The 27,446-nt window shown below is 45.9% G+C and overlaps 1 protein-coding gene across 5 annotated transcripts in view; it reads left to right on the top strand.

Annotated features, from left to right (window-relative positions):
• Positions 1 to 27,446, top strand: part of Zc3h7a (zinc finger CCCH-type containing 7A) — a 35,378-nt gene continuing 7,932 nt past the window's right edge. The window contains exons 1-19 of one of the 5 annotated variants that reach the window (XM_020167255.2): positions 1 to 142; positions 11,267 to 11,368; positions 12,499 to 12,538; positions 13,912 to 14,109; positions 16,339 to 16,497; positions 16,708 to 16,788; positions 16,920 to 16,958; positions 18,021 to 18,054; positions 18,262 to 18,509; positions 20,625 to 20,829; positions 21,921 to 21,985; positions 22,509 to 22,695; positions 23,431 to 23,592; positions 24,205 to 24,401; positions 24,768 to 24,868; positions 25,511 to 25,692; positions 26,068 to 26,144; positions 26,757 to 26,890; positions 27,269 to 27,374. In XM_020167255.2, coding sequence (XP_020022844.1) covers positions 11,301 to 11,368; positions 12,499 to 12,538; positions 13,912 to 14,109; positions 16,339 to 16,497; positions 16,708 to 16,788; positions 16,920 to 16,958; positions 18,021 to 18,054; positions 18,262 to 18,509; positions 20,625 to 20,829; positions 21,921 to 21,985; positions 22,509 to 22,695; positions 23,431 to 23,592; positions 24,205 to 24,401; positions 24,768 to 24,868; positions 25,511 to 25,692; positions 26,068 to 26,144; positions 26,757 to 26,890; positions 27,269 to 27,374 — 2,283 coding nt within the window. In that variant the 5' untranslated portion in view covers positions 1 to 142; positions 11,267 to 11,300. Of the gene's footprint in view, positions 143 to 367; positions 497 to 548; positions 902 to 6,390; positions 10,246 to 11,266; positions 11,369 to 12,498; positions 12,539 to 13,911; positions 14,110 to 16,338; positions 16,498 to 16,707; positions 16,789 to 16,919; positions 16,959 to 18,020; positions 18,055 to 18,261; positions 18,510 to 20,624; positions 20,830 to 21,920; positions 21,986 to 22,508; positions 22,696 to 23,430; positions 23,593 to 24,204; positions 24,402 to 24,767; positions 24,869 to 25,510; positions 25,693 to 26,067; positions 26,145 to 26,756; positions 26,891 to 27,268; positions 27,375 to 27,446 lie in introns of those variants that run through there. The other 4 variants (XM_074059813.1, XM_074059814.1, XM_074059812.1 and 1 more) reach the window with 4 other exon arrangements.

Here is a 27,446-nt window from a genome sequence, read left to right as displayed (position 1 = left end):
CCGCCACCGCCGCGGGTCGCGGAGGGAAGCTGCGAGTGAGCGCCAGGCCCGCCGCCGCCGCCGCCGCCGCCGCTGCCTACTCCTCCTCCTCCTCTTCCTCCTCGGCGCCCCGCGCCGCCCGCGTCCCGCCGCGGCCCCGCAGGTAGGGAGGACGCGGGTGGGCGCCGTGGGGAGGGGAGGGGAAGGGAAGGGAAGGGAGGGGAAGGGAAGGGAGGGTCCTGTCCGCCACGCGTGCGCGCGCGCCCGCCGTCGCTGCCTCGGGCTCGCGCGCGGCCGTTAACGGACGCCGGCGGGGGTGGGGTGGGGTGGGGGAAGGGGCGAGCCGGGACCCCGGAAGCAGGCGCGGGGTGGTGGTGGGGGAGGGGCGCCCAGGAGCCGCGGGGCTGGGGGGCGGGGAGGTGTCCCTGGAACCCGAGGCCGCGCGAAGTCCCCACCCGGGATGACGCGAGCCAGCTCTGCGCGCGCGCGCCTGTGCGCGCACTGGGTCCCCTTTGAGGTGATTTGCCTGCTTTTTCATTAATTCCCGTGTGCTCGGGGGGTCGCGGGAACCCCCGTGACGTCTCTTGGGGCCGGGCGGGAAGGCTGACCGCGGGGTTTGTGATTTGGGGTTGATTGCTGGGGGCGCGCACCTCTCTCGGATGGGTGGCGCCCGGTTTCCGGGACTTAGACTTGGGGACCTCACGGTTTTAGGTTTCTTCTCCACCCTTCCAGAGTGAAGACCTGTCAGTTCCCATTAGTAGCGGGAATTTCCGGTTCGGGGGTGGTCCGCTCAGGGGTGTGGTCGGGCTGGACGTCCTGGCGGGCCGAAGGTGGCGCCGGCGCCCTGGTTGGGTGACTGATCTCGGAGTTGGGCTTTTTCCAGACCCCCGAGATGGAAGATGAAAGAGGGAACCCACGTGAGGTATTTCAGTCCAGGGGGGCTCGCTCTAGACCCGCGCTGTCCACTAAGGTGGCCAGTGGCCACGTGGGCTGTTGAACTTGAATGTGGCTAGATCCAACTGAGAGAGGCTTCGGGTTGGAATTTTTTTTTTTTGGAGGGACTGGAGTTTGATCTCAGGGCTTTGAACTTGCAAAGCAGGCGCTCTACCGCTGGAGCCACACCTTCAGCCTGGTTATTTTGCTCTGGTTATTTTGGAGATGGGGTCTCTTGAACTTTTGCCCGGGCTGGCTTTGAACCGCGCGATCCTTCCGAGTAACTAGGATTACAGGTGTGAGCTACCGGCGTCCGGCCGGATTTGATTTTTAAAGATTTAGGATGTGAAAAAGAACGTAAAAATCTTGTTGGTCATATTTTATATTTAAATACATGTTGGGATGATAAGAATGTGGACGTACTGGATTAGAATAGAGGTAATCAGAATTAATCTCATCGCCCATCTTTATTTTTTTTAGTTTGGCCACTTGACAGTTGAAGGTGTCCTGTATGGCTGGCATTAGATTTTTCCATTGGACAGCGCTCAAGGGCGGCATCTGAGTGGGGGAGGGGCCGGGAGCCTCTGCCATCTGCTCTTTTCCTGCTTCTCTGGCAGCGGCGAGAGGCCCCCTTCCCCCAGGGTCTCGAGGAATGGATGCGGCTTCTTTCTCGTCCTCTGTTGAGCTGATGAGCTGAACTGCTCAGTGGGGGTCTTGTCCTAGTTTGCAGAATAATTCAAGTTAATGGACAGAATTTTGTCTGTTGAAAAATTTGCCGTATGCTGGACTAGTTGGATGGGATGAGGTTCAGCTCAGAATCAGATCATGAGTTATGAAGGGTGAATGTTGGCAATATTTGCCTGTGTTCTACAGAAAGCCAGATTTGCTTTTCTGCTGTCCAAAGTGAACTGTAGAGCTCCTGCCCTCCTCTGTGCTCCTGCCTCTTGGGTTGGGGTTATCTCTGACCTACTCTCTTTTTCCTCTCTATTTCCCCATGCTGTTAGTTTTTCCCAGGAAGAATGGTGGCTTTTCAAGTGTATGGCCCCATGATTCTTACTTTTTTTTTTTTGCCGTAGTGGGTTTGAACTCAGGGCCTCACATTTGTTAGGCGCTTTTACCCATTGAACCACTTTGCCAGCCCATTTTTATGATTTATTTATTTATTTATTTTCTATGAGATAGGGTCTCCAGAACTATGCCCAGGGCTGGTTTCAAACTGCCATCCTGATCTCTGCCTCCTGGGTAGCTAGGATTACAGGCATGAGCCACTGGTGCTGGCTTTTACTTTTGGCTGATCCTAAAACCTGCTGATTTGGGAGTGTTAAATTCGTGTTGCAGGTGGAAGAACTCAATTATGATAGAATCTCACAGCTCTAGGAAGAGTTTGAACATTCCAATAAAGGAAGAAATAGAAACAAAAGAACCTGTTTGTGACCTGTTGCTACAAATCCTCTAGAATGGGCTTTCTAGATAGTATGCCATGAGGGAACTTGTCTTCTAGATAATATCTTGAAGTGTTTTGTTTGGGTGAAAATACTTTTTCTCTAGAATCTGAAATTTGTGAATTGTTTGCAAATCAAGAAAAGCTATAGATAATATTTTTAATGGAGACATTAAAATATTAATTCAGAAAATTTAAAATTAATGCTAGTGATAAGGTATCTGTTTTAATTGTGTCTCTCTCACCTGCACACACTTTTAAAAAAATAAAATCAGAATTTATTGAAAACATGTATCTTTCAGTATCTGATTAGAACAAACTAGTTTAAGGTCCCATCGACTCAGAAAAACAAAGTGTATAAAGGTCTCGGGAAAAGAAGAAAACAGCTCAGCCCATACAGGACTGAATTAATAATCCATGAGAAAGCTGGGTGCCACAAGTGGGGTTCCTGGAGCCCTGCTTCAGAATCCTGGAGCCAGGTAGGCTGCCAGACTCAAGGGTTTCCCTGCTGACTCCGTACAACTAGTCCTTGTCCTGGGCTAAACATGTGGAATGAGGTGATCAGGCAAGTCACACCTACCTTCCTCATGACACCCATAGGAGAGAAGTGCTTTCTGCAGGGTCTACAGCCCTGGCAGGGACCACTGGACCGCAACTAGTTTCCTCCTGGGACTTCATGGAGGCCCCAACTGGCACTTCCTAGGAGCCCTGGTGCTTGGTGGAGGCTGCGGATCTGAAGTGAGCACAGAGGTCTTGCTGGTCCAGCTGAGAAGGAGCCCTTCTCCACCCAATCCTAGCTCTTCTTTTTAAAGACAGGGTCTTGCTATGTAGTTGAGGCTGGCTTTGAACTCAGTCCCCTTGCTTCAGCGTCTGGAGTCAGATGGCTTATTAAGTGAAGTGATAATTGAGGTTCCTTACCCTTAACCAGGTTCTGTCCCAATGACAAATTTGCTTTTTTTTTTTTTGTGGTACTGAGGCTTGAACTCAGGGCCTGTACCTTGAGCCACTGCCTCAGCCCCCACCCTGCTGTTTTTTTTCTGTGTGTGTGTAATGGGTCTTTTTGAGATAGGGTCTCTGAAAGTATTTACCTAGGCTGGCTTTGAACTGTGATCTTCCTGATCTCTGCCTCCTGAGTAGCTAGGATTATATGCATGAGCCACTGGCTCCCCGCTCAAATTTGCTTTTTAATTTTCTGAGTTTAGCAATGTGTAGTCTAGTTAATTAATGAATATAAAACTTCAGGAGCAATGGAATGGTAAGAGAGAGGCAGAAATTTTTTTTTTCGGTACCGGGGTTTGAATTCAGAGCCTTCACCTTGATCTACTCCACCTGCCCTTTTTTTGTGATGGGTGTTTTCAAGATAGAGTCTCACAAACTATTTTGCCTCGGCTGCCTTCAAACCTCGATCCTCCTGATCTCTGCCTCCTGAGTTGGGTTGGTGGGATTACAGGTGTGAGCCACTGGTGCCTGGCTAAAATTAGATGTAAAGACAGGTTTGAAGTAGGGTGATTTTTTTTTTTTTTTTTTTTTTTCCTTGCTGGGACCGGGGTTTGAATTCAGGGTTTCATGCTTACAAAGCAGATGCCTTTAACATTTCAGCCATGCCTCCAGCCCTTGAGAGGCAGAAAATTTCTCTTTCAAATGTAGAAAAGTACAGGCTTTGTATTTTATGAAAAGACCTGAATTTGGAGCAGGCAGGCTTGGTGAACAGTCCCTTGGGGTCATGTGTCAGCCCTTACCTCTGGTAGGCAGAACTGCGGAGCGTGGAGGGTGGTGTGACCCCTGGTAAATTATCATGCTTTTACAGGGCCTCTTTCCTGGTGAGTCCTCACTAGGAGAGTGTGTGGATGAGGCCAGTGTGTGAGCACCTAGTCGGCTGGGCATGGAGGACACTGGTGGCGGATGCCTTACCTTACAGAATGTGAAAGCCACTAGCAGTTTCTAAGTGAACAGCTCCCGTGGAGTACCTGGCCAAAAGGAAGTTACCTTTCTGGTGCTGTTTGGCTACAGTGAGGGGAGAAACTGCTTCCTAAGGTGCCCGTTTGTAGCATCACTGTGAGAGTGAGGCAGTCTGGGGTGTCTAGCCAGGTGCGTGCAGGTGCTGGGCCCTGGTGAGTGTGGCAGGAGTCACACTGTTGCACAAGGTTGATAGGAATGTTATTTGAACCACTTCTTAGTTGTTTCGAAGTCATTACACAGAGAGGCTTGATGGAATTGGACATAGACCGGTAATTACCATTTTTCATGTGAAACCCAGGGATACTGTTTTTAGGCAGAAGTACAAACATTTTGCCAGCTGGGTTGTGTGCTGCCTTTCCTGGGACTCCTCTGGTCCTGTGTAAACATGTTTTTAAGTAAGACTGTTTAATGTCAAGTGTTTTATCTAAACACAATGTTTTGGGCAGAGCATATTCCTGTGGAAAGGTTTTCCCTGGACTGACTCCCTGTGCCCTGGGAAAGCCCTTTGCTTTGGCTGTGATGCTCGAAATGACATCCCTTGAGCAGGTCTGTGTGTACACATACGTGCGCGCGCGTGTGTGTGTTTATTCCATTCCTCCCAAGTGGCCTTAAAGAGCCCAGCCCTGGGCCACCTGAGACAGGTGCTGGCCCTCCTCCCTCCCGGTGTCTCTGGCACTTGGGGTGCAGAATGGTGAGCTGGACAGGACTCAGGCTGTGGCCAGCCCGTCTGGCTGCACAGTCTAGCGCTGCGACTGCCTAGTTCTCATCTGGGGTGGCTGTCATTGCTCTGTTACAGTTATCAGGACTGAATGACTAACACTGAGTGCAGCAGGTGTCATCAGAGCCACTGTTTCGGCCTCATTATGTTGCAGTTGCACTTCACTTTCCTTGGGGTCTTCTAATGGAGCTACAGGCTGGATCTGAAGACTTTTGTCCCCTTGCTGGCATTGTACTAGACTTTAGGACAACGTGCATCATTGAACAGGAATTGACTAAACGTAGAATTAGTGAAGAGCCAGGGTACTTTGTGTTCTTAAGTCACTTCCGGATGACTAGCAATCTTGTCAGCTGATCCCAAAAGTTGAGTTATCTTAATGAAACTGACTCCTGCTTAACTGAGTTTCTTCTTGAAGTAGATTGTTTACCCTCCTCCCCGCCCATCCCATTCCTTCTGACTGAGGGAGAAGGGGGTGAAGGAAAGGCACGGAGGTGCTCCTTGAGGCGTCCCCCTTGAGGCGTCCCGTATGGCTTCAGGCTCTTCTCTGTTGCTGTCTCCAATTGGTTCCCACTATTGGTGCACTCCTGCCTTGATCCCCAAAGGACAGGAGCCCCCTAGTCAGCTCTGTTGCCTGCAGTCATCTCTTCTGGGTGCCCTCCTCTCCTCCTGCTGCTTCTGTGAACAGTCCCACCTGGCAGCTCTGAGCCCCTGAACTGTGTGTGGTGTAGCTCTTTCCACTGGGCCACTTTGTTCATTCTTGCACCCAGCTGGCTCCTCACCTGGACCCAGACATGTTCACACAGTCAGTACTGAGAAAGACAAGGTTCCCGCTTAGGCCTGTAGTGGGTGAGGGTGGGGTTGGTGCATGCAGGGTGGTAAAGGAAGGCCAGGACTCCAGGATGAAGTTGAGCTAGCTCGGTGGGGACTGGGAAGTGCACCATGGACAGAGGGGACAGGAAGGTCCCTGGCTCAGAGTGTGGACTACTTGAATCAGTATAGGAACCCATAGAAGGCCAGGGTGACAGGTGCTTCACAGGTAGACCTGGAGGGACAGTGGGACACAGGTCTTGGTAAGGAAGTGACATTTTATTCCTTGTGTCTTGGGAAGCCACTGAAGGATTTTAAACAGGAGTACAGTAACCAAATTGTGTTTTTGTTTTGTCTTGGATTGGTTTTGAGACAAAGACCTGTGTTGCTCAGGCTAGACTTGAGTTTGTGGTCCTCTTGCCTCCTTAGTAGCTGGAATGGTGGGCTAGTGCTATGGTGCTCAGCTCTAGGCCTTCTGTTAGTGTAGGAGATGAATGAGGGAGGGGGTTGGGGTTGGGGTGGGGGATGGAGCTAGGAACAGAGTTTGGGAAGGGTACCATTGAATGATCCAGGTGGGGATGGTGTGACTTGGGCAGAGGAGGTTGTGAGAGAGGCTGGCATGTTTTTTTTTTGGAAACAGGGTGGGTGACAGAGTCTGCTCTGGAACTTGAACTCTCAATCCTCCTGCCTCAGCCTCCTGAGCGCTGGGATTATAGTTATGTATCACCACGCCCAGTGCCAGTGGGCTTTGTGAGCAGGTTAGATGTGGAGTGAAAGAGAAAGAAAAGCCAACACTGAGGTTCTGGCTTGAGCAACTGGCTAAAGTTGGTTTTAGTACTGAACTGGGGAAAGGGGGCCAAGGGTGAGGTTCCTGGAAAGCATTTAGCCTTAGGGTCATAACAAGTTAGAAATGCAGACCTGATTGTGATAAATGTGGCCTTAAGCATATCAGTATGGGAGAGATGGAATTTTTAGTAAATGATGGGTTTTTAGTCCATGTATATTTTCATGAATCACTTCTTTTAGTAAAGTGGCATGCACCATAAGTAGTACTAGAAGAAAACGTCAGAGAAGTGTTTTATGATTTCAGAGATGTGAAGATATTTCTGAGTATGTCAAACTCCAGAAGACATAAAAGAAAGTCTTGATAAATGCAGCTACTTCAAAATGAAATGTTTAAAATAAAAAGAAAAACAACACCCCCACAGCCTCCCTTCCCCCTCCCCCCCCAAAAAAGAAAAAAAAACCTCACTGTCCAAAGTTCCCATAACCAAAGTCAAAAGATTGCCATTAGGCTGGGCGTGGAGGCCACGCCTGTAATCCTAGCACTTGGGAGGCCCAGTCAGGAGGATCCCAAGTTCAAGGTCAGCCTGGACTACATAGCACATAGCAAGACAAACAAATACATGCACAAATAGACGAAGAAATGATGGGTGCGCAGTAAGTGCACCAGCAGCAGAGTAGTACGTTTTGCATCATTTCTAGAGTGTTCCATAAGTAAGAAAGCTCACCTGGTCAGGCTGGGCCAGGTTAGGCTATGAGGAGCAGGTCGCAGGGAGCCTTACTGATGAGTGACTCAGGCAGGCTTCGCCACCTCTCACTTTTTCACTGGCCTGGGCGGCAGAGACAGCACGTTCGGTAGTTCTTTGGTGGTGAGGCAGGGGTCCTCTTACACTGTTGGTGCCAGTGTCACTTGGTACACCTTGACAGGAGCTGGCAAAGTGAACAAATGCGTGCTGTTTAGTCCTCAGAAATGCAGCTTACACTTGGGAGGTCTGTGAGCCTTCAAGGTTGTGAACAGAGACTGCTTGTCCCCAGGGCCTGGTTGAGCTGTGGCATAGTTGCATCGTGGAACCGTTGGTGTGGGTGCAGACATGGAATCACCTCTGACAGGGGGTACTTGTGCAAATGTGACACGAGGGACACGCTAAGAACCCCAGTTTGTACAGAAAGAGCATGTGCACAGCGCTTCTGACTTTATTATTTGAAAATAATTATAGATGACAGGAAATTGCAAGAGTAGTACCTAGTGTCCCCTGCTTTCCCCATCAGTGACAAATAACTGTAGTGCACATCCCAACCAGGAAATGGCTGTCTGAGCCACAGGCCACGCCTGTTCTCGCCGGCATCCACCAGTGCCTGTGCCTATCAGTTTTACACAGACGAAGGCTCACCTAGCCAGCTCCACCGCCAAGTACGCTCTGATCCACCAGGTAGCTCTGGAGCACACGGTAGAGGCTGGGAACAAGGTTGGTAGTCAGATGTGGCAGTTGTTGGAAAGGACACATTCCTTTTTACTGTCCTATTAAAATACTTTGTTTCTTGTTGTTGTTTTTTTTTTGAGACATTCTTACTATGTAGCCCAGGCTGGCCTCGAACTCCCTACCTTCTTCCCTCAGCCTCCTGAGTGCTGGGTTTACAGGTGTTTGCCACCACACCCAGCCTCAGAAAATATGGATTGTAGAGTATGGGTAGTATATGGGTGTGTGGCCTCCATTGTTAAAAAGACAGTTCACTGTCCTTGTTCTCGCTCTACATATGACCCGCTTTCAGTCTATTTAAAGTGTACTCCTTTCCTGTCACTGCCACTAGAAGAAAAAGAAGTTTACTATGAAATTGAAAATTTTCATAAATGATTTTGGGAAATTTTTAGAAATTACTGAACTTGACATGTCCATCTCATTCTTCTTCAGTGTGGCCTGTGTCCTGGGAGGGAGTGTTTAGTGCTGCTGGACTGTCTGCATTCGCTCTTTTCACTCACTTGCCTGAGTGGTCAGCTCTTTGGGAGAGGGTGAAGTTCTAACTGTTCTGGTACTTTCTGGGAGATGGCTCTAAGGCTGTTAGGCTGGTGGGTTGTCACTATCCAGGAGGCCCTTCTTAGCCTCAGGTGACTTCCCATCCCAGCATGCACAGCTAGAGAGAGCAGGGGTCCTCCTGTTGCCCTTCCTCACTCAGCTCCTAAGCATTCGTGAGGCCCTGCTCTGGGCTTCTAGCACCCCTCAGACCCTCCCCAAACCGAAGAGAAATTTGTCCTATTTTAAATGAAGCAGAGACAAGCCTGTGATCCCTTAAGTCATCATCCCCAGAGGGGGCTACGTAGACTGTAGCACATAAACCATATTTGGACCTCGGTGACAGAAGGAGAAATTCCATGCTTACTTCACCTTCAGAGCTGAAATGTTTTTGTTTCATTCTTGCCTATCATAGAGCTGGGGTGCATGACTTTTTATTTATTTAGCAAATCTGGAAATGGAATCCAGGCCTCACATGTGCTTTACATAGACTTTTCTTTAAAAATTTTTGTTGATGTTGTTGGCACTGGAGTTTGAACTCTGGGCCTCATGCTTGCTGGATAGGCGCTCTACCATTTGAGTCACTCTGCCAGCCCTGTTTCATGTTGGGTTTTTTTTTTTTTTTTTTTTTGTGGTACTGGGGCTTGGAACCTTCACCTTGAGCCCTTTCGTGATGGGTTTTTTCGAGATAGGGTCTCTTGAGCTCTTTGCCCAGGCTGGCTTCAAACTGCAATTCTCTTGATCTCTGCCTCCCAAGTAGCTCAGATTACAGGACTGATTTCATTATATAAAAGGAAATACTAATGTATGCACTCATTCCCCCTCCCCCGTTTAAAAAAATAAACAGGGTCATATTACGGACACTTTTATTCCTCACTTTTTTTTAAATCCCAGTACAATGTACTCATCCCATTTTCTTTTTGGTTGATATTGAGTTAATTTTTTAATTAAATATAGTGCCTTCTTAAATAACTTTATACACACACAAGTATGATTTGAAAGATACCATTTCTTAGGGACACACAAGCAAACAGAATGAACCCCCACACCCCGCCATCCAGCTGGAGCAGCTGTCCATGTTTCTGGCACTCTTGCTTCATTTCCTCCCACTCTACCCCTCTCTCCCTTTGGCTAAACTATTTTATTTATTTATTTAGTGGGACTGGGGTTTGAACTCAGAGCTTTGCACTTGCAAAGCAGGTGCTGTACCACTGAGCCACACCTCCAGTCCATTTTACTCTGGTTATTTTGGAGATTGCGGGGTGGGGGAGGAGGGGGGTGTTTCTTGGACTATTTGCCCAGGCAGGCCTTAAAGCGCCCAATCTCAGCTCTGAAGTAGCTAGGATTGCAGGTGTGAGTCACTGGCACCCAGCTGGTGAAGCTATTTTAAAAGCAAATTCCAGAAATAGTGCCATTTGCTTTGTGTCATGGGGTTCTTAAGCTTTTTATTCTGGACTGTTCAAATACACGCAAAGCGAGGGAGTGCTGTCCCTCCCTTTAGAAGTCACCAGAGGTTTTACAGCAGATGCCAGACGTCTTTTCTCATAGAAGCACTTCAGTACAATATCACCTTTTAAGTTGAAGTACCAATGTTTGGAACTGGCAGCGTTGAAGAGGTGAGAAGGAGTAATGTCAGTTACCAGCCTATGTGTGGAGGGCAAGATGGAAAGGAAAACTTTTCAGCTGCGTACTTGAAGTCGGGGTGAAATTTCCCTTCTGCCACCTGTGTCTGAACACACGGTTTATGTGCTGCCGTGCCTGCTTACACTCGATCTCAGGGGTTCCCACTGGAGGTGGTGCTGTGCCTCTTCCCCGACCTGCCCGGGGACATTTGGCAATATCTGGAGACATGTTGGTTGTCACATCCCTTGGGGTGAGGTGGGGTCAGGTGCAACTGGCATGTCGGGAGAGGCCAGAGAGACTGCTAACATCAGGCAGTGCACAGGACCTCCCCCCCCACACTCCTACCACAAAATAAGCAATTTTCTGGTGTAGAATTCTGGGACTGGAGCCCCCAGCTTAGGACGTTGGGAGTTGACATTGCCTTCAGGCCTCTTCTCTGGGGCTCTTTATCTTGCTGGAATCTGCCTGGTGAGTTTGACACTTGTTGACATCTACCCTAACTGTCCAGAAAACTCCAGTGCAAGTACCTTCTACTTGTGCCAGCGAGGATTATTTCTGAAGTTTGTGTAACAAAATCTGTGGAAGTTTAGACTTTGTTTACAAGGAGGCCAGACTCTCTGGGAGGCTGGGAGATGGGACAAGGAGGCTAGACTTCCTGGGAGGCTGGCGGATGGGAAAGCTCTTGGATCCTGGAGAACTTCCAGAAGCAAAGCAGGGCTGGGGCTGTTCCAGCAGGGGCTTACACATGTGTGCAGACATGGAGGAGAGAGACCTGGAGCCAGAGGAGGAGAGGGGGTGAAATGGTTTTTCACGGAGCCTTTTTGAAGATACATACAGGATCTGCAGAGCTGTTGAGCTGTGAAGAGTGAAAACCGAATGCTGTGGCCCTTGGTGTCCCTAGCCCCAGGTTGGAGGCGGCCGTGTCTGCAAGTCATTCTTGGGCCTCCAGCTGAGGCTTTCATGGCAGTCCAGGCTTGGGGTGCCCCGTGGAATTGTGTGCCTTGTTTCTTGCAGAGTGCTCACTTAGCAAGCGGATGTGTGGGGTAACATGTCCAGTGTGTCCGAGGAGAGAAGAAAAAGGCAGCAGAACATCAAGGAAGGACTGCAGTTTATCCAGTAAGCGCTGCCGCCTCGTTTCCTGTGTTCCGCCCTGCTGATTCTTTGCTTAGGTGGCCCTGCATTTTGCAGGCCGGGAGAACTGTTCTGTCACGCTTAACAGGTCCTCTGAGTTTGGTGGGAAATGATACATTTCCACACCAGCACGGTTTTCCCTTGTCCTTTGCAGCATTCTGTGTTCTGAAGTGGGTTTTTTTTTTGCTTTTGAAAATAATGGTTTTATTTTCTAAGCATCCTCTGAAGAAGATCCAGTAAAAGTTTGTATTTCTTAATTATTGTAAATTAATATTTGGGCTACAGAGAATTTAATGAATTTAGATATACATATTTTTAAAAATCCACCTCAGTAATATTTCTCTTAGAGCTCAAATTGTCCCATTTCAATTAGTGGAAGTTTTGTCAGATTGACTTTTAAACAATGACCTGTACATCTGAGCTGATTTTCTGCTCACAGTAAGAGCAGTGTTGTTCAGTTTCCTTTTACTTGGCTATGATCATATGTCCTAGACTCATTTTTTTTAAATTTTCTCATGTACTTACATGTATATACATTATTTGGACCACCCCCACCCCAAAAGTGGATCTTATTGTTACTGATCCTGTAGTAGCTCCCAAAATATTAGACTGAAAAACTTGAACTTACTCTCCTAAGAACAGCCCCAGTGAATAACAAATAACTGAAGTGCACATCTGGCAGCACAGAGGAATTTTTGTGATCAGACGTTCTTGTCAGGAAGGGCATCAGTGGCAGATGGCCCTGGGCTGAGGAGACATGTCAGGGCAGCAGGACCTCTTTGCTCCTTCCTGGAAGGAGACATTATTCTAAAGTAAATCGGGTCAGATGGTGTTAGTAGTTCTGTCCTATTTTTAACCTTTTTGGCATCTGGAGAATTAGGCCTTCTTTTAATAGAAGTGGATTTGGGAGGACAGGGCTGGGTTGTGCTGGGACTAGCTTAGATTTCTTCTTCGTGTCTGCAGCCACATGAAACAGTCCAGCAAGGGAGAAACATGTCTTTATACTGTGTTTGGAGGCTACAGCAGCTAATGGAGCGACAGTTTGAGATGACTTCTGGCTGAGCACCCTCTGACAGGACCTCGATAATCACAGTTGGTTTCTTTCTTCTTTGTAGGTCTCCGCTGTCATATCCAGGGACCCAGGAGCAATATGCGGTAATGATCCCAGGGCGGTCTGCCTCGGGACAGTGGCTTGGAAGCTGTATGCTACAGCAGGGGTTGGCAAACTTTGGCCTCGTGGGTCAGATCTGGCCAGCTGCCCCTTTTCACAAATAAAGTTTTATTGGAACAGCCCAGCCATACTCAGCTGTTCACGTATTATCTCTGGCTCCTTTAGTGCCACATGGCATTTGCAACAGAAACCACGTGGCCCACAAAGCTTAAAATACTCACTATCTGGCATTCGCAGGAAAGGTTTGCCAACCCCTCCCACGTAGGCCAGCCTTTGGGGTGCGCACTTGGACAGTTGTCCTGTGTCGTCTTTCCTCTGGTTTATCTTTGAGGCACTTGAAAGTTGCCCTGCATTTTATCAAGAGCAAGGGGAGTGGGGTTGGAGAAAGGGAATATGGAGTGGGTTCCGTTTTTATTTTGGAGGACTCCTGACAGTAATAAAGAGTACTGGTCAGCTGAGGGAAGAGCTAGCAGTGAACTGGCCAGTGAGACACAAAGACAAGGCCAGCTCTTGGGCCTTGGACTGCAGATAGGCAGGTCACCTGCTCTTTATCGTTTCTGAGGGACCAGGTGCTTCCAAGGATTTTTCTGTGCCTCGTCCCTCCTTCCCCTTCCATTCAGCTGTCTCTGCTTCCTTCCATCTCTCCACACAGACATAACTCACCGAAGCCACCTGGGGAACTGGGGCCACACAGGTTAAGTGGCCTGTCACAAGTCACATCAGTTGTTAATGGTTGATTTGTCCCATTTTCCTTAATAACCTGGTCAGCTTAGACAGGAGGTCAGAAAAAGGGACCAAAACAGTTGAGTATTTATCAGATGTCGTGTTGGTAAAGGACTTTTAAAATGTCGTCTCATTAAAAATTAAAAACTTTTGTACCTCCCAAATGAATGCATATACTTACTTGATGAGAAAATGGTTGGGTGGCCCCTCTCTGAAATCAGTAAATGACCAAGCAAATAGTTTACAAAAGAAGAAATACAAATGGTCCCCCGAAGTGTGGGGTTGTCCAGCCTCCCTGGTGACGCACAAATGAGAAAGAATCCTGCTCTTCTCCTAGATTTTACACTCCACACCCACACACTCGTGTGCCCGCTAAGCAGGGCCCTAGGCACCCGCCACATTAAACACGGCCTGTGACTGAGGCCTCCCTTGCTGCGATTTGCCCTCGGCACAGAATTGGAGCTGTCACACATGTCTGTTGCAGAGGCAAGCAGGAGAATGTCCCCTGGTTCGCCTGCCCAGTTTCCTAGTGGCCCTTCTGCCTTTCTGCTGAAGTTTTAAGCACAAACATGAAAATCTCCTTGGCCTTATCTTGCTTTGGACAGCACTTATCGAGGCCACCTTCTCTTTGTAGGTGTATTTGCGCGCTCTCGTGAGAAATCTTTTTAATGAAGGAAATGATGTTTATCGGGACCAAGATTGGAATAGCTCAGTAAGCCAGTACACAGAAGCCTTGAACATAGCAGATTATGCAAAGTCTGAAGACATTGTGATCCCTGAAGAAATCATTGAAAAGCTACGTGTAAATCGTATCGCCTGCTATTCTAATATGGTGAGTTGGGATTGTTGATTGGTTCTTGTTTTTTGGTGGGACTGGGGTTTGAGCTCAATACTCTTACTACTTGAGCTTCACCTCCAGCGCATTTTGCTCTGGTTATTCTGGAGTGGGGTCTTGAAAACTATTTGCCTGGGCTGGCCTTGAGCTGTGAGCCTCCTGATCTTAGCTCTCAGGTAGCTAGGATTACAGGTGGAATCACTGGTACCCAGTGTGAGTTGACATTTTTAAGACACTATTTCTAAAGAGAAATGATGCAATACATTAATAAAAACATTAATAAAAAGTCATTTTTCCTAATTTCACATTTTTTTTTTTGGTGTTAGGGACTCAAACCCAGGGGCTTACAAATGCCACGGCAAACATGCCCTCAGCCTCTAATTTGAGTTTTTAAGAAAAGCATATTGCCAAGCATGGTGGTGTACATCTGTAATCCCAGCTTCTTGGAAGGTGGAGATTGGTAGAATTACAGTTTAAGTCCAGCCCAGATGAAAAGTTAGTGAGACCATATCTCAATGAACAAGCTGGGTGTTGTAGTGTATACTTGTATTCCCGGCTATGGTAGGGGGCATGGATAGGAGGATAGTGGTCTGAGGCTGGCCCCAGAGACCCTATTCAAAAAATAACTGAAGCGAAAACAGCTGGAGATGTGGCTTAAGTGGTAAAGCACCTGTCTAGCAAGTGCAAGGCCCTGAGTTCACCAAAAGAGAAAAACAGAAAAGTATATTCACTGCTTTCAGTGTGGTGCAAGGCTTTCAAAACTCAGCTTTAGATGAATGTTTAGGGGTTAAAAATGTAATTTGCTCCTTAGTTACTGGTCCTTGAAGATTCCCATGTGATGTGGCTGTTGGGAGTTTGCCCACTTATAAAAAAGTTACCTCACAACAGTCACTCAGGTCAGTGTGCCTGTCAGAGTCTGCACCACAGTTCTCAGTCAGGATTCAGCTATGCCTTTCAGGCAGCTTTTATAAGCCACAAAACAGTAACTAGCTCAAGCTTCTCATATTTCTCAGCTTAAAAAATAGTATTTTGATGAGCTTATAATTTTAGGGGTTAAATGTTTTCTTTTTTTTGAATGAGCATACATTAATAATGGGGGGGTTCGCTGTGGCTGTTCTGTGTAGGTGCACAGTGTGCTTTGAACCCTTTCAGCTCTCCACTGTCTTCCTGCCCCTCCCCCACTGAGCTTCTGAGCTTCACTGTCGGCATTGAGTAGAATCTTACCCTGACCCGAAGAAAAGCACTCATGTTGGTGCCAAGCTTTTTAATGCCCGTCCATGGAGACCCAGGCTGTTTCCTTAAGGTGTTCTCCTCACTTAGCTGTTTGAGAGCTGCCTTCCATTATATGTTATTTTTATAAATTGGCATATCAAACTTGTACGTCTGTGGGTGCCCTGCAGTGTTTCAAAACACGAATATGTGTACACTATGTCATGTGCAAGTCTGGCAGCATATCCATCGTCTCAAACATTTATCGTTTCTTTATGGTGAAAGCATTGAAGATCAGTCAGGCATGGTGGTGCACACCTGTAGTTCCAGCACTGGGGGACCGAGGCAGGGGGTTGGAGGGCGGCCTATACAGCGAGATCCTGTCTCAGAAAAGCAAAAACAAGGGCTGGCAGAGTGGCTCAAATGGTAGAGCACCTGCCTAGCAAGCCAGACGCCCTGAGTTCAAGCCCCAGTTCTGCCAAGTGCTCTGTATCTGAGCTACACCGAGCCCTCCTCTAGCCTTCTCAACATATACAGCACGTGGTTGTTTCCCATAGTCACCCATTTGAGCTCTGGGAGTGGTTCTAGTGGTAGAGCATCTGCCTAGCAAGTGTGAGGCCCTGAGTTCAAACCCCAGTACCACCAAAAAGAAAAAAAAATTGACAGTTTTAATGAAGTCCACTAAAGGCAGCCACAGAGGGGAGGAGGAGAGGATGGAGTGGCTGTGGGGCACTAGCGTGTCTAGACATTTTTCTTTCTTGGAGATCTGGGGCCCGCATGGCCCACATGTTCACACTTGCTTTATCTGAGTGGCGATTACTTAGGTATTCATGGTGTTATTTCTGTTTCATGCATTTGAAATCTTTGCCAAGGATAATTCTAAAAGAAAAGTTACACCACCAACTTTGATTTAGGGGAGGGTAATATGATGTGTTTTGAATTTGTTTTCACATTTGGAAGGCATGGGGAGAGGTAAATGGTATGGTTTTGACTTTCTCCTCTGGCCTTGCACACCAGGGTTTCCACGATAAAGTTGTAGAAGACTGCAATGCTGTGCTCAGCTTAAACGCCAGTAACTGCAAGGCTCTGTACCGGAAATCTAAGGCCTTAAGTGACCTAGGAAGATACAAAGAGGCTTATGATGCTGTAGCCAAATGTTCCTTAGCCGTGCCTCAGGTATGGGATTTGTATTTCAGTCCCTCTGTCCCATGGCAGACGGTGGTTGACTGCTCCTGTGTGGAGTGGCTTCGAAAGGGTCACATTTGCACACAGCCTGCAGCCTGCTTCCTTTGGGGTTGATACTCCCAGCAAGTGTCCTGCCTGTTCTCAATGTCCTGCGCGGTTAGCAGTGTGAGCTCCACTGATTACACTTGTTGGCTTTTTCAGGATGAACATGTAATAAAACTAACTCAAGAGCTAGCTCAGAAATTGGGATTTAAAATCAGGAAAGCTTATGTTAGAGCTGAGGTAAGATGGTATACCCTCCTCAGGTTCTGTTTTGTTTCAGAACTTGGAGTCAGTTCTGGATTTTTTATTTTATTTATTTTTCTTTTTCTCTTCAGTTCTGTTTTTATATTGCTGTCTTTATTTTATTTCAGCTCTCATTGAAACCAGTTCCTGGGGACGGGGCTACTAAGGTAAAGGTGTTATTTCTGTAAGAATCATGCTTACAAGGAAAGGAAGGATAGAAGCCTTGGCAGTTCTGCTTTTAGTACTTTCAGTGTGCGCCTCTTTGGTTTCTCAAACATGTAATTGGCCATAGTTTCCTGACTCTTCAAAAAAGAAAACAAAGAACTCAAGCAATACATTTTAGTCTTAACCAGCAGTTCCTGAATTCCAGTGGAGTGTTTTACAGGAGGAGAACAGATGCTAGGTTTTATTTGAAAAATGTGGTTTAGGGCCAAATACTATTTTTGGAGACATTTGGATAAAAAACATTAAGAAATTAAAAAGATTATAAATTTACTTTTTTAAATCTAAGGCAAGTCTTCTTGGGGCTCCTAGGGTGCCACGGCCATTGTGAGGGGTTGAGGGAGCGGTGGCTGGATTAGTCCCTGGTGTCCTGCTGAACAGCCTCTGAGCAGTGCTGGTCCACTAGAAGGAAGTGGTGGTACTCAAGGCTACTTGAGGCTGAGCAGGATTGCTTGAGCCCAGGAGTTTGAGAACAGCCTTGGCAGTATAGTTACATTCCTCCTCAAAGAAAAAGAAGGAAGAAGAGTTAGTTATTTATGTGGTAGCACTGGGGTTTGCACTCAGGGCCTTGTGCTTACTAAAGAGAGCTGGGCACTGGTGGTTCACACCTGTAATCCTAGCTACTGGGGAGGCGGGGATCAGGAGGATGATGGTTTGAAGCCAGCCTGGGCAAATAGTTCCTGGGACCCTGTCTTGGAAAAAACCCATCACCAAAAAGGGCTGGTGGAGTGGCTCAAGTGGTAGAGCCCTTACCTAGCAAGAGTGAGGCCCTGAGTTCAAACCCCAATATCACCAAAAAAAAAAAAAAAAAGGAAAAAGAGAAGAAATAAGTGCTCTGCTGTTAGTCTAGCATGTGTGGTAAAAGCTTCAGTATTCCTTTCATCTCTCAGTTCGTAGTTGGAAGGAGTCAGGTTTCTGTGCTAGTATGCAGACTCTCAAGATGAGTTTTAAAATTGCTTTGTGGTTTGGTTGCTGAAAACATGACTCACTGCTGGTTTACCTTCTAGGCTGTGAACTCTTCCGTGGAAGACATTGAGCCGGGTATGTTTCTCTGTCATCCTCACACTCTGTGAAGTGCCAGTTGTAGACTGTAGTACGCAGTATTGTCAAGAAATACCATGTGTGGTGACTAGCATGGGGACGTGATTGCTTCACAATTGCACCTGCTCCTTGTGTCTCTGTAATGCTGTTAACACTGACATCATGTCAGGGCCCAGCAGGGGTGACATGCTTCCACCTGTGTTACAGATCTGTCAACCCCAAGGCACGAAGCACTTCCCATTGGCTCCCTCCCCTCGTCCGTTCCCATCATGCCCTTAACTTCTGTTTTGCCACTGCAAGTGGAGGAGAGCGCTCTGCCATTGGCAGTGTTGGCGAATGGAGGGAAGATCCCCTTACCTATGACAGAGGCTTTCCTGGACGATGGGGATATGGTGCTCGGAGATGAGATAGATGACCTCCTGGATTCTGCCCCTGAGAGTGGGGACGCTGTTATGGTGAGTGTCAGTGTCTGGATCCCCTTCTCTTTAACTTGTGATAGAACCTGCTAGATCCTTTTGTGGTAGTCTAGGCTGATCTTGGATTTTTTTACCTTGAAAATTACTTTTGTCCTGCTCTGGTGGCAACTGGACAGTCTGGTCATTTTTAAGATAAGAAAAGAAAGGAATGTGCTATCTAGTAATTAGTCACTTTTTCTTGGTCAGAAAGGGTAAATGTAACAGTCTAATAAAGAATAGGTATTTCAGCCAGATGTGGTGGTACATGCCTGTAATCCCAGTTCTTAGGAGGCAGGAGGATCAAGAGTTTGAGGATTGGGCCACATAGCAAGACCCTGCCTCAGAAAAGAGAGTAGACATTTGACTTTTAAGGAAAAGGGTTTTATGGATAAGAAACTTGCCCTTGCTCAAGGACATTCTCTGTCAATCAGGTAAAACAGAGGCCTGCAAACTGTTGCCAGGGCCACATCAGGCCTGCCACCTGCTTTTGTGTCCCGAAAACTGAGGACTTTCTTAAACATTTTTAAATAGTTGAGAGAAGAACCAGAAGACTATTTTTGTATCATATCATTGTTGTACTGGGGGTACATTGTGACATTTACAAAAGTGCACACAATCTATCTTAGTTAACTCCACCCATCCATTGTTCTCCTTTATCCCCCTCCCCCATTCTTACAATAGTTTCAAAGAGGAATGCTTTGTGAAATGTGAAAATGATATGAGCCTCAAATCTCAGTGTCCATGAAAGTTCACTGGAATACAGTCACACCATCCTTTCTACATGCTGGCTATGTTGCTTGCGACAGGGACCATGTGGCTGTAGAGCTGAAATAGTTAATACCTAGCCCTTCATATAAAATGTCTTCTGACCTCTGCCATAAGGTGTTTTTTTTTTTTTTTTTTTTTTTTTGGTAGTACTGGGGTTTGAACTCAGAGTCTGGCACTTGCTAGGCAGATGGTCTATTCTTTAGCCACTCCACCAGCCCTTTTTTGTGATGGGTTTTTTCGAGATGGGATCTCATGAACTGTGATTCTCCTGATCTCTGCCTCCTGAGTAGCTAGGATTACAGGGGTGAGACCTGATGCCAGCACAGTGTATTCAGATCGCAGCAGTAGTGGGATGATGAGGATAGGGAGAATTTCTAAGCTGGTTTCTAGAGCTTGTGAAATAGGCAGTGTCCAACTGGAGCTGACGGGGAAGACTCCATCATAGTCTATAATAGGTCAACACATCTAGCTTTGGTTCCTACCAGCTCCAGGATCTTGGGCTAGATACTTTACCTCTTAGGACCCAGGGTCCTCTGTGCAATGGCAGTCACAGTGGGACATATCAAGACGGTTGTGAATGTCCAGCAGGTAGTTAGGATGCTTCCATAGTGTGTGGAAGCGCCCATGTCACACCTCTGAATCCCGAGGGGAAAGTTACAGCTCTGTTGTTCTTGGGAAGTTGTGAATTCACACCTCCAGAAAGAGGTCCCATGCTCTAGACTTTTCCCACCCCCAGCCTCTTTTTTTTTTTTTTGAGGTACTGGGGTTTGAACTCAGGGCCTACACCTTTAGCCAGCCCCCTTTTTTTGTGATGGTTTTTTTCGAGTTAGAGTCCCGTGAACTAATTAACTGGGCTGGTTTCAAACTGCGATTGTCTCTGCCTTCTGAGTAGCTAGAATTATGGGCGTGAGCCACTGGCTCCCAGCTTTCACAATTCCTTTTTTTTTTAATTTGTTTATTCATATGTGCATACGTTGTTTGGGCCATTTCTCCCCCCTCCCCCTCCCCTCCTCCCCTCCCCTCCCCCCCAATTCCTCCTTAATATAGCAAGTTTTTATAAGCCAGGAGGGTGGGTGGGGCTCCTAAAGAACTTTTAGATGAAACACAAATGTGACATGTGGATTAATGTATTGTTGCATGTTGTCTCAGTTCTTCTTAAGAACGGGTCTTGAAAAGCAGAAAGCTCCATGGTTAGCTGCAGTTCTTCTAATGGGTCTTGACCTTGATTTCAGCGTTGTCACACAGCATGATCAGCGTAGGGATGTGCTCTCACATGCTGGTAGTGAAGGGAGTTCAGCTAAACTGTGACAATGCGTGAACTTTGCTGCAGCCTCTCTTGTTCTCCAGCCTTCAGCTCTGGTCAGAGGACCCCTCCCGCCAGCCAGCGTCACTCCTAGCTTGCCCTTCTCGGCATCTCTGCTCGGAACCTTGCCCATTGGTGCGAGGTATGCCCCTCCGCCCTCCTTTGCCGAGCTGTATCCGCCTTTGACCTCATCCTTAGAAGATTTTTGTTCTTCTTTAAATTCGTTTTCATTGACCGAATCCAAACGAGGTAAGAATCTAGCCTAAATTGTAAACAATTGCAGTTTCTAAAAACGAATATGTGTGTCTGGTAGTTACTTCTCTCTAGTTAGTAGGTACTTGAATTGTTTTCATTGTAGCTGAAATGTAAAGACTGAGTCTTGCATTTTGATTCAGTTTGACTTACTGTGCCATTCTGATAGGGATTGAAGGCATGGGGGTAGCCTGTGTGTGGCACTGGGGAAGAACGGGTGAGGTGACTGTTAATGCGTTCTTCGGTAATGGGCTGCCTGAGTGACAGCTGTGATTTTAAGTTTTGAACTGGAAAAATACTAATTTAAAATGAAAACTATTGGGCCTATTTAGCCTTCATGGGTTGAGCTCAGAAAAACCGTGCCTGATGTCCTCCAGTTCACGGGAATGCTGACCCCTGCCTCTGTAATCCTGGTTTAATATATGTTCAGGCATTGATTTATTTATTGTTCTGTACGTGTGTGTGGTGCTGGGATTGAACCCAGGCAGAGCCTTAGGCATGCGCCCTACCCCTCAGCTTACTTTCACAGCCCTTAATAGATACTATAATTAATAATGATAAAAGTGTTCACGTTTTCTGAGACTGTTATGTGATTAAAAGGGCAAAAATCGAGACCGATTTAAAGATTTAGAGTTGAAGAGATTGAAATCTGTGGGAGATAGAACAGCAGGGAGGAGGTAGTCGTTGGTCGACTAAGGAGAACACACAGAAAGAAACTGCCTGGTGTTAACATTGCGCTGAGTTCCTGCTTCATAACTTCAAAGGCAGGCTCTTCATCCATTTTAAATTTCAATAATTTTCTTAGATTTTTAACATTCCCACTTGGTAGGCTCTGCCTTAGATTATTTCTCTGAAAATAGCTTTTTGTTTAAATTTGGTTAGCTAAGGCTTATTTACACCCTTAGCTTCTAGAAGGAAGGAAAAAACCCCAGAACCCCACTTTGTCAAAAATGAGTAAGAAAGCTTCTAGGAAGGAGTTGGGATGGGGAGAGGAGGTGGGGCGCCGTCTCCAGTCAGCTGCTAAGCCCTGACACTCTTGTCACATGATTAGAGTGAAAAGGTCTGTTGAAGTTTTTTTATTATTTTAGATCTGTCCACCTCAACTTCTAGAGAGGGAACAACGCTTAACAACAGTAATTCTTCCCTTTTGCTTGTAAGTGCCACTTCCTCTTTTGTAACTACGTCGCTTATATTGAACCTAGGCCTTGTAGTTAAGTAACAGAGTTATGAGAGTGACCATGACAGTCTCCCTTGGTTTCTGTGCGCCGTGGAGAGCAATATGGTCAGGCCCACCTGAGCGTCCTGGACTAGATGCTGTGCTTTTAAAACTGGATCTGCCATAGCAAATTCATCACCATTGCAGACGGTGTGAGCGGCTCGGGCAGAGCGGGAACGAAGGAGGAGCTATGACCAGGGCATGTGAGATGAGTGCACTGAGGCAGACCAGTTCAGCGCTCCTTTTAGCCGCCCACAGGATCAAAGGGGGGGTGGGGCTAGAGACCAGAAGAAAGGCAGTTCAGAAAGACAGTTTGCAGGGGAAAGGAGCTAAGGAGAGGTAGTCCTGGTCTCATTTACTCTCCAGGTGAATTTGTTACCTTCTCTAGAGATGGTACAATATTTGCTGCCTGGGTTTGTTTGTTTGTTTGTTTTGTTTGTTTTTCTTATTCTTCTTGCAGATGAATGGACCAGGAAGTTTGTTTGCTTCTGAGAGTTTCTTGGGAATTTCAAGTCAACCTAGAAATGATTTTGGAAATTTCTTTGGAAGTTCAATTACTAAGCCGTCTTCCTCAGTGACTCCGAGGCACCCCCTGGAAGGAACCCATGAATTGAGACAAGCTTGCCAGATCTGCTTCGTGAAATCAGGTTGGAACAAACAAGCCCTTGCAGAGGGTTCAACTAGTTCAGAGCTTGTGACTACATGTGAACACTGCCACTGTGGTGGCTTTTCAGTCCCCTCTTGGAATTCTGACATAGAAGCAGCACTTTTTTGGAGTCCAATAGGATAAGTCGCTGCTCTTACTTGCTATAATGTTATTTCTAGAATGATGTGGAATTGATTGTTTACTTGATTTTGAAAACTTACTGAAACTTTATGAAATTCCTCATGTTCAAAGTATTATATGCTTAAGAATTAGAGCAAGACCTAGAAAAAAAGCATTGTAAGACCAGTGTGTGATGAAGTGGTTAGTTCTGGATTAGCTTCAAATTAAGCAACATAAGCAGTTCTGTTCTGGACTCAATTCTCTTTCTTTCCCTCCCTTCTTTAGTTTTGCATAATTGGCTCTTTCACCGTCCTTCACTTGTATTAGTCAGAATTCCTATCGGGGCTGGTAGAACACCTGTGTAACAAGTGTGAGGCCCTGAGTTTTCAAACCCAGTACTGCCAAAAAGGAAAACCATTCTTATCCACATTATTTCTCTAGTAGTTAAAGAAGGGTCTGTTTTGGAATAGAACCTTGTGTGGTCCGGCAAACAGCACACGAGGCAGAGCTGTGCTTCAGCAGCCTGACCACATTTTGCTGAGCGTTTGGGGTAATGGCAGTCAGTGTTTATCCTGTAAACTGTGCACCTGAGCAGTCCTCTTTACCTCTTTTTCAGGCCCTAAATTAATGGATTTCACTTACCATGCTAATGTAGATCATAAATGTAAGAAAGACATATTAATTGGTAGGATAAAGAATGTTGAAGATAAATCATGGAAAAAAATACGTCCAAGACCAACAAAAACAAATTATGAAGGACCATATTACATCTGTAAAGGTACATACCATAATTACTCAGTTGGTCTACACTACAAAAGTAAGAGTGCTTGCTGCATTTATTCTGAGGAGTCTAGTATTGACTGTTACTACAAATGTTTATGGAGTTACTAGCAAGTTCCTTGGATTGAGAAGTTAGTCTTTTCTCTGTTATTTTTGGTGTTGGTTTTTAATAGCTTGTGTATATTTTGTAGTTGTTTAGGGAAGCAGGGCTCTGACCAGGTTTTAAACAGAAAACTCTGCGACTTTAAGTTTCGTCTACACAGAATCAGAACCTTGGGCTTGGAGACTATTGTGTGTTTGATATGCTTTGGAGAGAATGTGATGTTGTCATTTTTGTCCCACCACCTCATCTGAATGAGCTTTGGGTGGCCCTAAAATGATTTTTGACCTCACATGGAATACCAGAGTGTATCAAAGCATTTTCTGCTGTCTGCGGTAAAAGCCGTTTAGTCTTGAAGACTAAACCACCCAGAGTCATGGTACTGGATCATGGCCTGAAGCTGGCTTTGGGTTCTTGTAAAAATTCAAATGATGCCATAAGTGCCATTAATAGTGCTTGCTTTGGAAGACAGTCGCATCATTCACCCTCTTTTCCTCCCTGCCTTTCCAGATGTGGCTGCAGAAGAGGAGTGCAGATATTCGGGCCACTGCACGTTTGCTTACTGCCAAGAAGAAATAGATGTGTGGACCCTGGAAAGAAAAGGGGCATTCAGTCGCGAGGCTTTCTTTGGTGGCAACGGGAAAATCCACCTTACCGTGTTCAGACTTCTCCAAGAACACCTTGGAGAGTTTATATTCCTCTGTGAGGTGCTTTCTCCAGGCCTTTTTTTTGCTATAATACTGGTGGTAGTGCCCAGGGGGGTGCAGCTCAGAGGTAGAGCACTTGCCCAACATGCACAGGCCTTGGGATCCCTTCCCAGCACCATGTCAGAGACAAAACAGAATCAAAGGTGGTCCTTGCTGACTGGCAGATCCTGGCCCATGAGAAGTGCTCACTCAGTAAACAACAGCTATTCCTGTCATCACAAAGGATGATGGGAAGACTTCACGTTCAATATTAATTGGTACAAGCATAAAATGCATGTTTGTAAAGATACTGACACTAAGGAATATCCTTGGCACAAAATTCAGAGTTTGTATTTGTCTGATAATCCTTTTCTCTCTCTATTCCAGAAATGTTTTGATCATAAACCTAGAATGATAAGTAAAAGAAATAAAGATAATTCTGCTGCTTGTTCTCACCCGGTTACAAAGCATGAATTTGAAGACAATAAGTATGTTGGTGCTTCCGAACTTTTTGTAGTAGCAAAATACATTCCTTTCTTAGATCCAAATAAAACCATTAGCGGCTGGGTGCTGGTGGCTCACGGCCTGTGATCCTAGCTCCTTAGGGCTGAGACTGGGAGGACTGAGGTCCAAGACCAGCTCAGGCAAACAGTTCACAAGACCCAATCTCCAAAATAACCAGAGCAAAATGAACTGGAGGCATGGAACTCTACATGGGTAGGGTGCCTGCTTTGCAAGTGCGAAGCCCTGAGTTCAAACCCCAATCCCACCAAAAAACAAAACAACGAGCAGTGGATCTGCCCAGGTGTGCCCTCTGCCCTTCTGTTGGTGTTTTGAAGAACAGTGACTATTTTAAAATGTCTTTTAGATTTGACTGGGAATTAAGTAATACATTATTAAATTGATTGTTTAATACAGGTTTGTAGCTTTTTATGGCATGCATTCAGGGTTTTTTTTTAATCTTAAAATTTAATCATCCCTCCACCTTAGTCTACCAATCACATATAGTAATTTATTTTTCTGATAGATGTTTAAAATGGGTCCTCAGTGTAGAATGTGACATTTTGTGTACATACTTTTTTCAAAACTATGCCCAAACAATATCAAAATGTCACTCTGTTTCATCTCAGGTGCCTTGTCCACATTTTGCGAGAGACAACAGTAAAATACTCCAAAATACGTTCTTTTCGTAGTCAGTGTCAGCTTGATTTGTGTCGACACGAGGTGCGATATGGCTGCTTACGGGAAGATGAGTGCTTTTATGCTCACAGTCTTGTGGAACTGAAAGTCTGGATCATGCAAAATGAAACAGGTGGGTCTCCATGGGCCTGAGAACCTCGAGCTGCAAGCACCGACGGGTATGATGGAGACACCCCCCACTTCTCATCTGACTCATGCGCTCTGTGGGGTGTGTCTTAAGCTTTAAAGCTTTTCACTTTCACAGTTGCCTGTGTTGAGTGTGGTTTCATGTAATTAATTGTTCATACTGTAGCATGGATTTCGGGGTTATTGCTCAGGAGACAAGAGAATCTATAAATATTCTATTTTGAAAAGAGGGATATGATGTCGATTCATTATGGTGGAGATCAAGGCTAACTGGGAGTTGAGGGTCTCTAGGTCTGACTGAGGCCAACTGGCGGGCTGTTGTTAGGTGTGGATTTTAAAGGAAGGGTTGTTCCCTTCCCAGGGATCTCACACGATGCGATCGCTCAGGAATCTAAACAGTATTGGCGAGATGTGGAAGCAACCCTACCTGGAGCTCAGGTATTGTCTCTTGTGCTCTTTCTGCATTTGGGGTCTCTGCAGTTGTCTGATGGGTGTTGGCTGTTGATGGGTGCAGCTTACACTTAAAGCTCAGTTATTTAGTGTTTATTCAGTCTAGTAATCAGTTGAATAATTCTTTTTTATTTATTTACTTTTTTTGTGGAGGGTGGAAATGGGGTTTGAACTCAGGACTTCATGGTTACAAAGCAGGTGCTCCACCTCTTGAGCAATGCTTCTGATCCATTTTGCTCTGGTTATTTTGGAGATGGGGATCTCGTGAATTATTTGCCTGTGCTGGCCTCAAACCTTGATTCTCCCAAGTAGCTAGTATTATAGGTGTGAGCCATTGGCACCCGGCAAGTTGAGTAATTCTTATGTGGGGAAAAAAAGGTTTGCATTTTGGTTGATTATCATTAAAAAACATTAGACACCTACACTATCTGTTAACAATGTAGCTTACTTGGCAAAATAGTTGGGGTCTGGGGCCTTGGGGATCTTGGAATAAGGAGATGGATTACATTTGTAACTTTGTTTCCCATGCAGTACAACTTGTCTATCCATTGTTCTCCCCCCAACTGGTTTCCTATTAAAATTGATCTTTAATTGTTTAAGGTACTTGGCAATCAAATAATGCCTGGATCTCTTAATATGAAGATAAAATTTGTGTGTGCTCAGTGTCTGAGAAATGGTCAAGTCATTGAACCAGACAAAAACAGAAAATATTGTAGTGCAAAAGCAAGGCATTCGTAAGTATCGTGCGCCAGACACAACGCCCCCTTGCAGTTGCCTGTCTCATAGGTGTAAAATCATACATGGTAGAAAAAAGGTTAAGGCTTTAAACAAGAGAGAAAAGTAACTATGTCAGGTGTAATGACAAAACAAAGGGCAGAGGTTTAGCAGCTAAGAATTTAAAAGTAGTGTTTTTCCTGTTTTACCAATTTGTTTATGATTCTTAGGGAATGCTTATACTATCAACGGGAAATAAGATAATAGAATCATAGGCTTTTCTTTTAGAAGTGTTGAGAAAGAGAAATCTCTGGCCCTCACGTACAGGCTTCGTACCTCCCTTTATGTTGTGCCTTTTGCCTGTGTGTCTGTTTTTTTCTGAACTCCATCTTTCTTAGGTGGACCAAAGATCGTCGTGCGATGAGAGTGATGTCTTTTGAACGTAAGAAGTGGATGAACATCCGTCCTCTCCCCACAAAGAAACAAATGCCTTTACAGTTTGATGTACATACGTAATTTTTAAGCCACTTTTTTTTTAAATTAGGCATTTCAAATCATTAGAAAGTAGTGTAACTG

Source organism: Castor canadensis, chromosome 17 (genome assembly GCF_047511655.1).
Source record: "Castor canadensis chromosome 17, mCasCan1.hap1v2, whole genome shotgun sequence".
NCBI lineage: Eukaryota > Metazoa > Chordata > Mammalia > Rodentia > Castoridae > Castor > Castor canadensis.
Note: the sequence above shows the minus strand (reverse complement) of the source record. Positions and strands in the feature narration are given on the sequence as shown.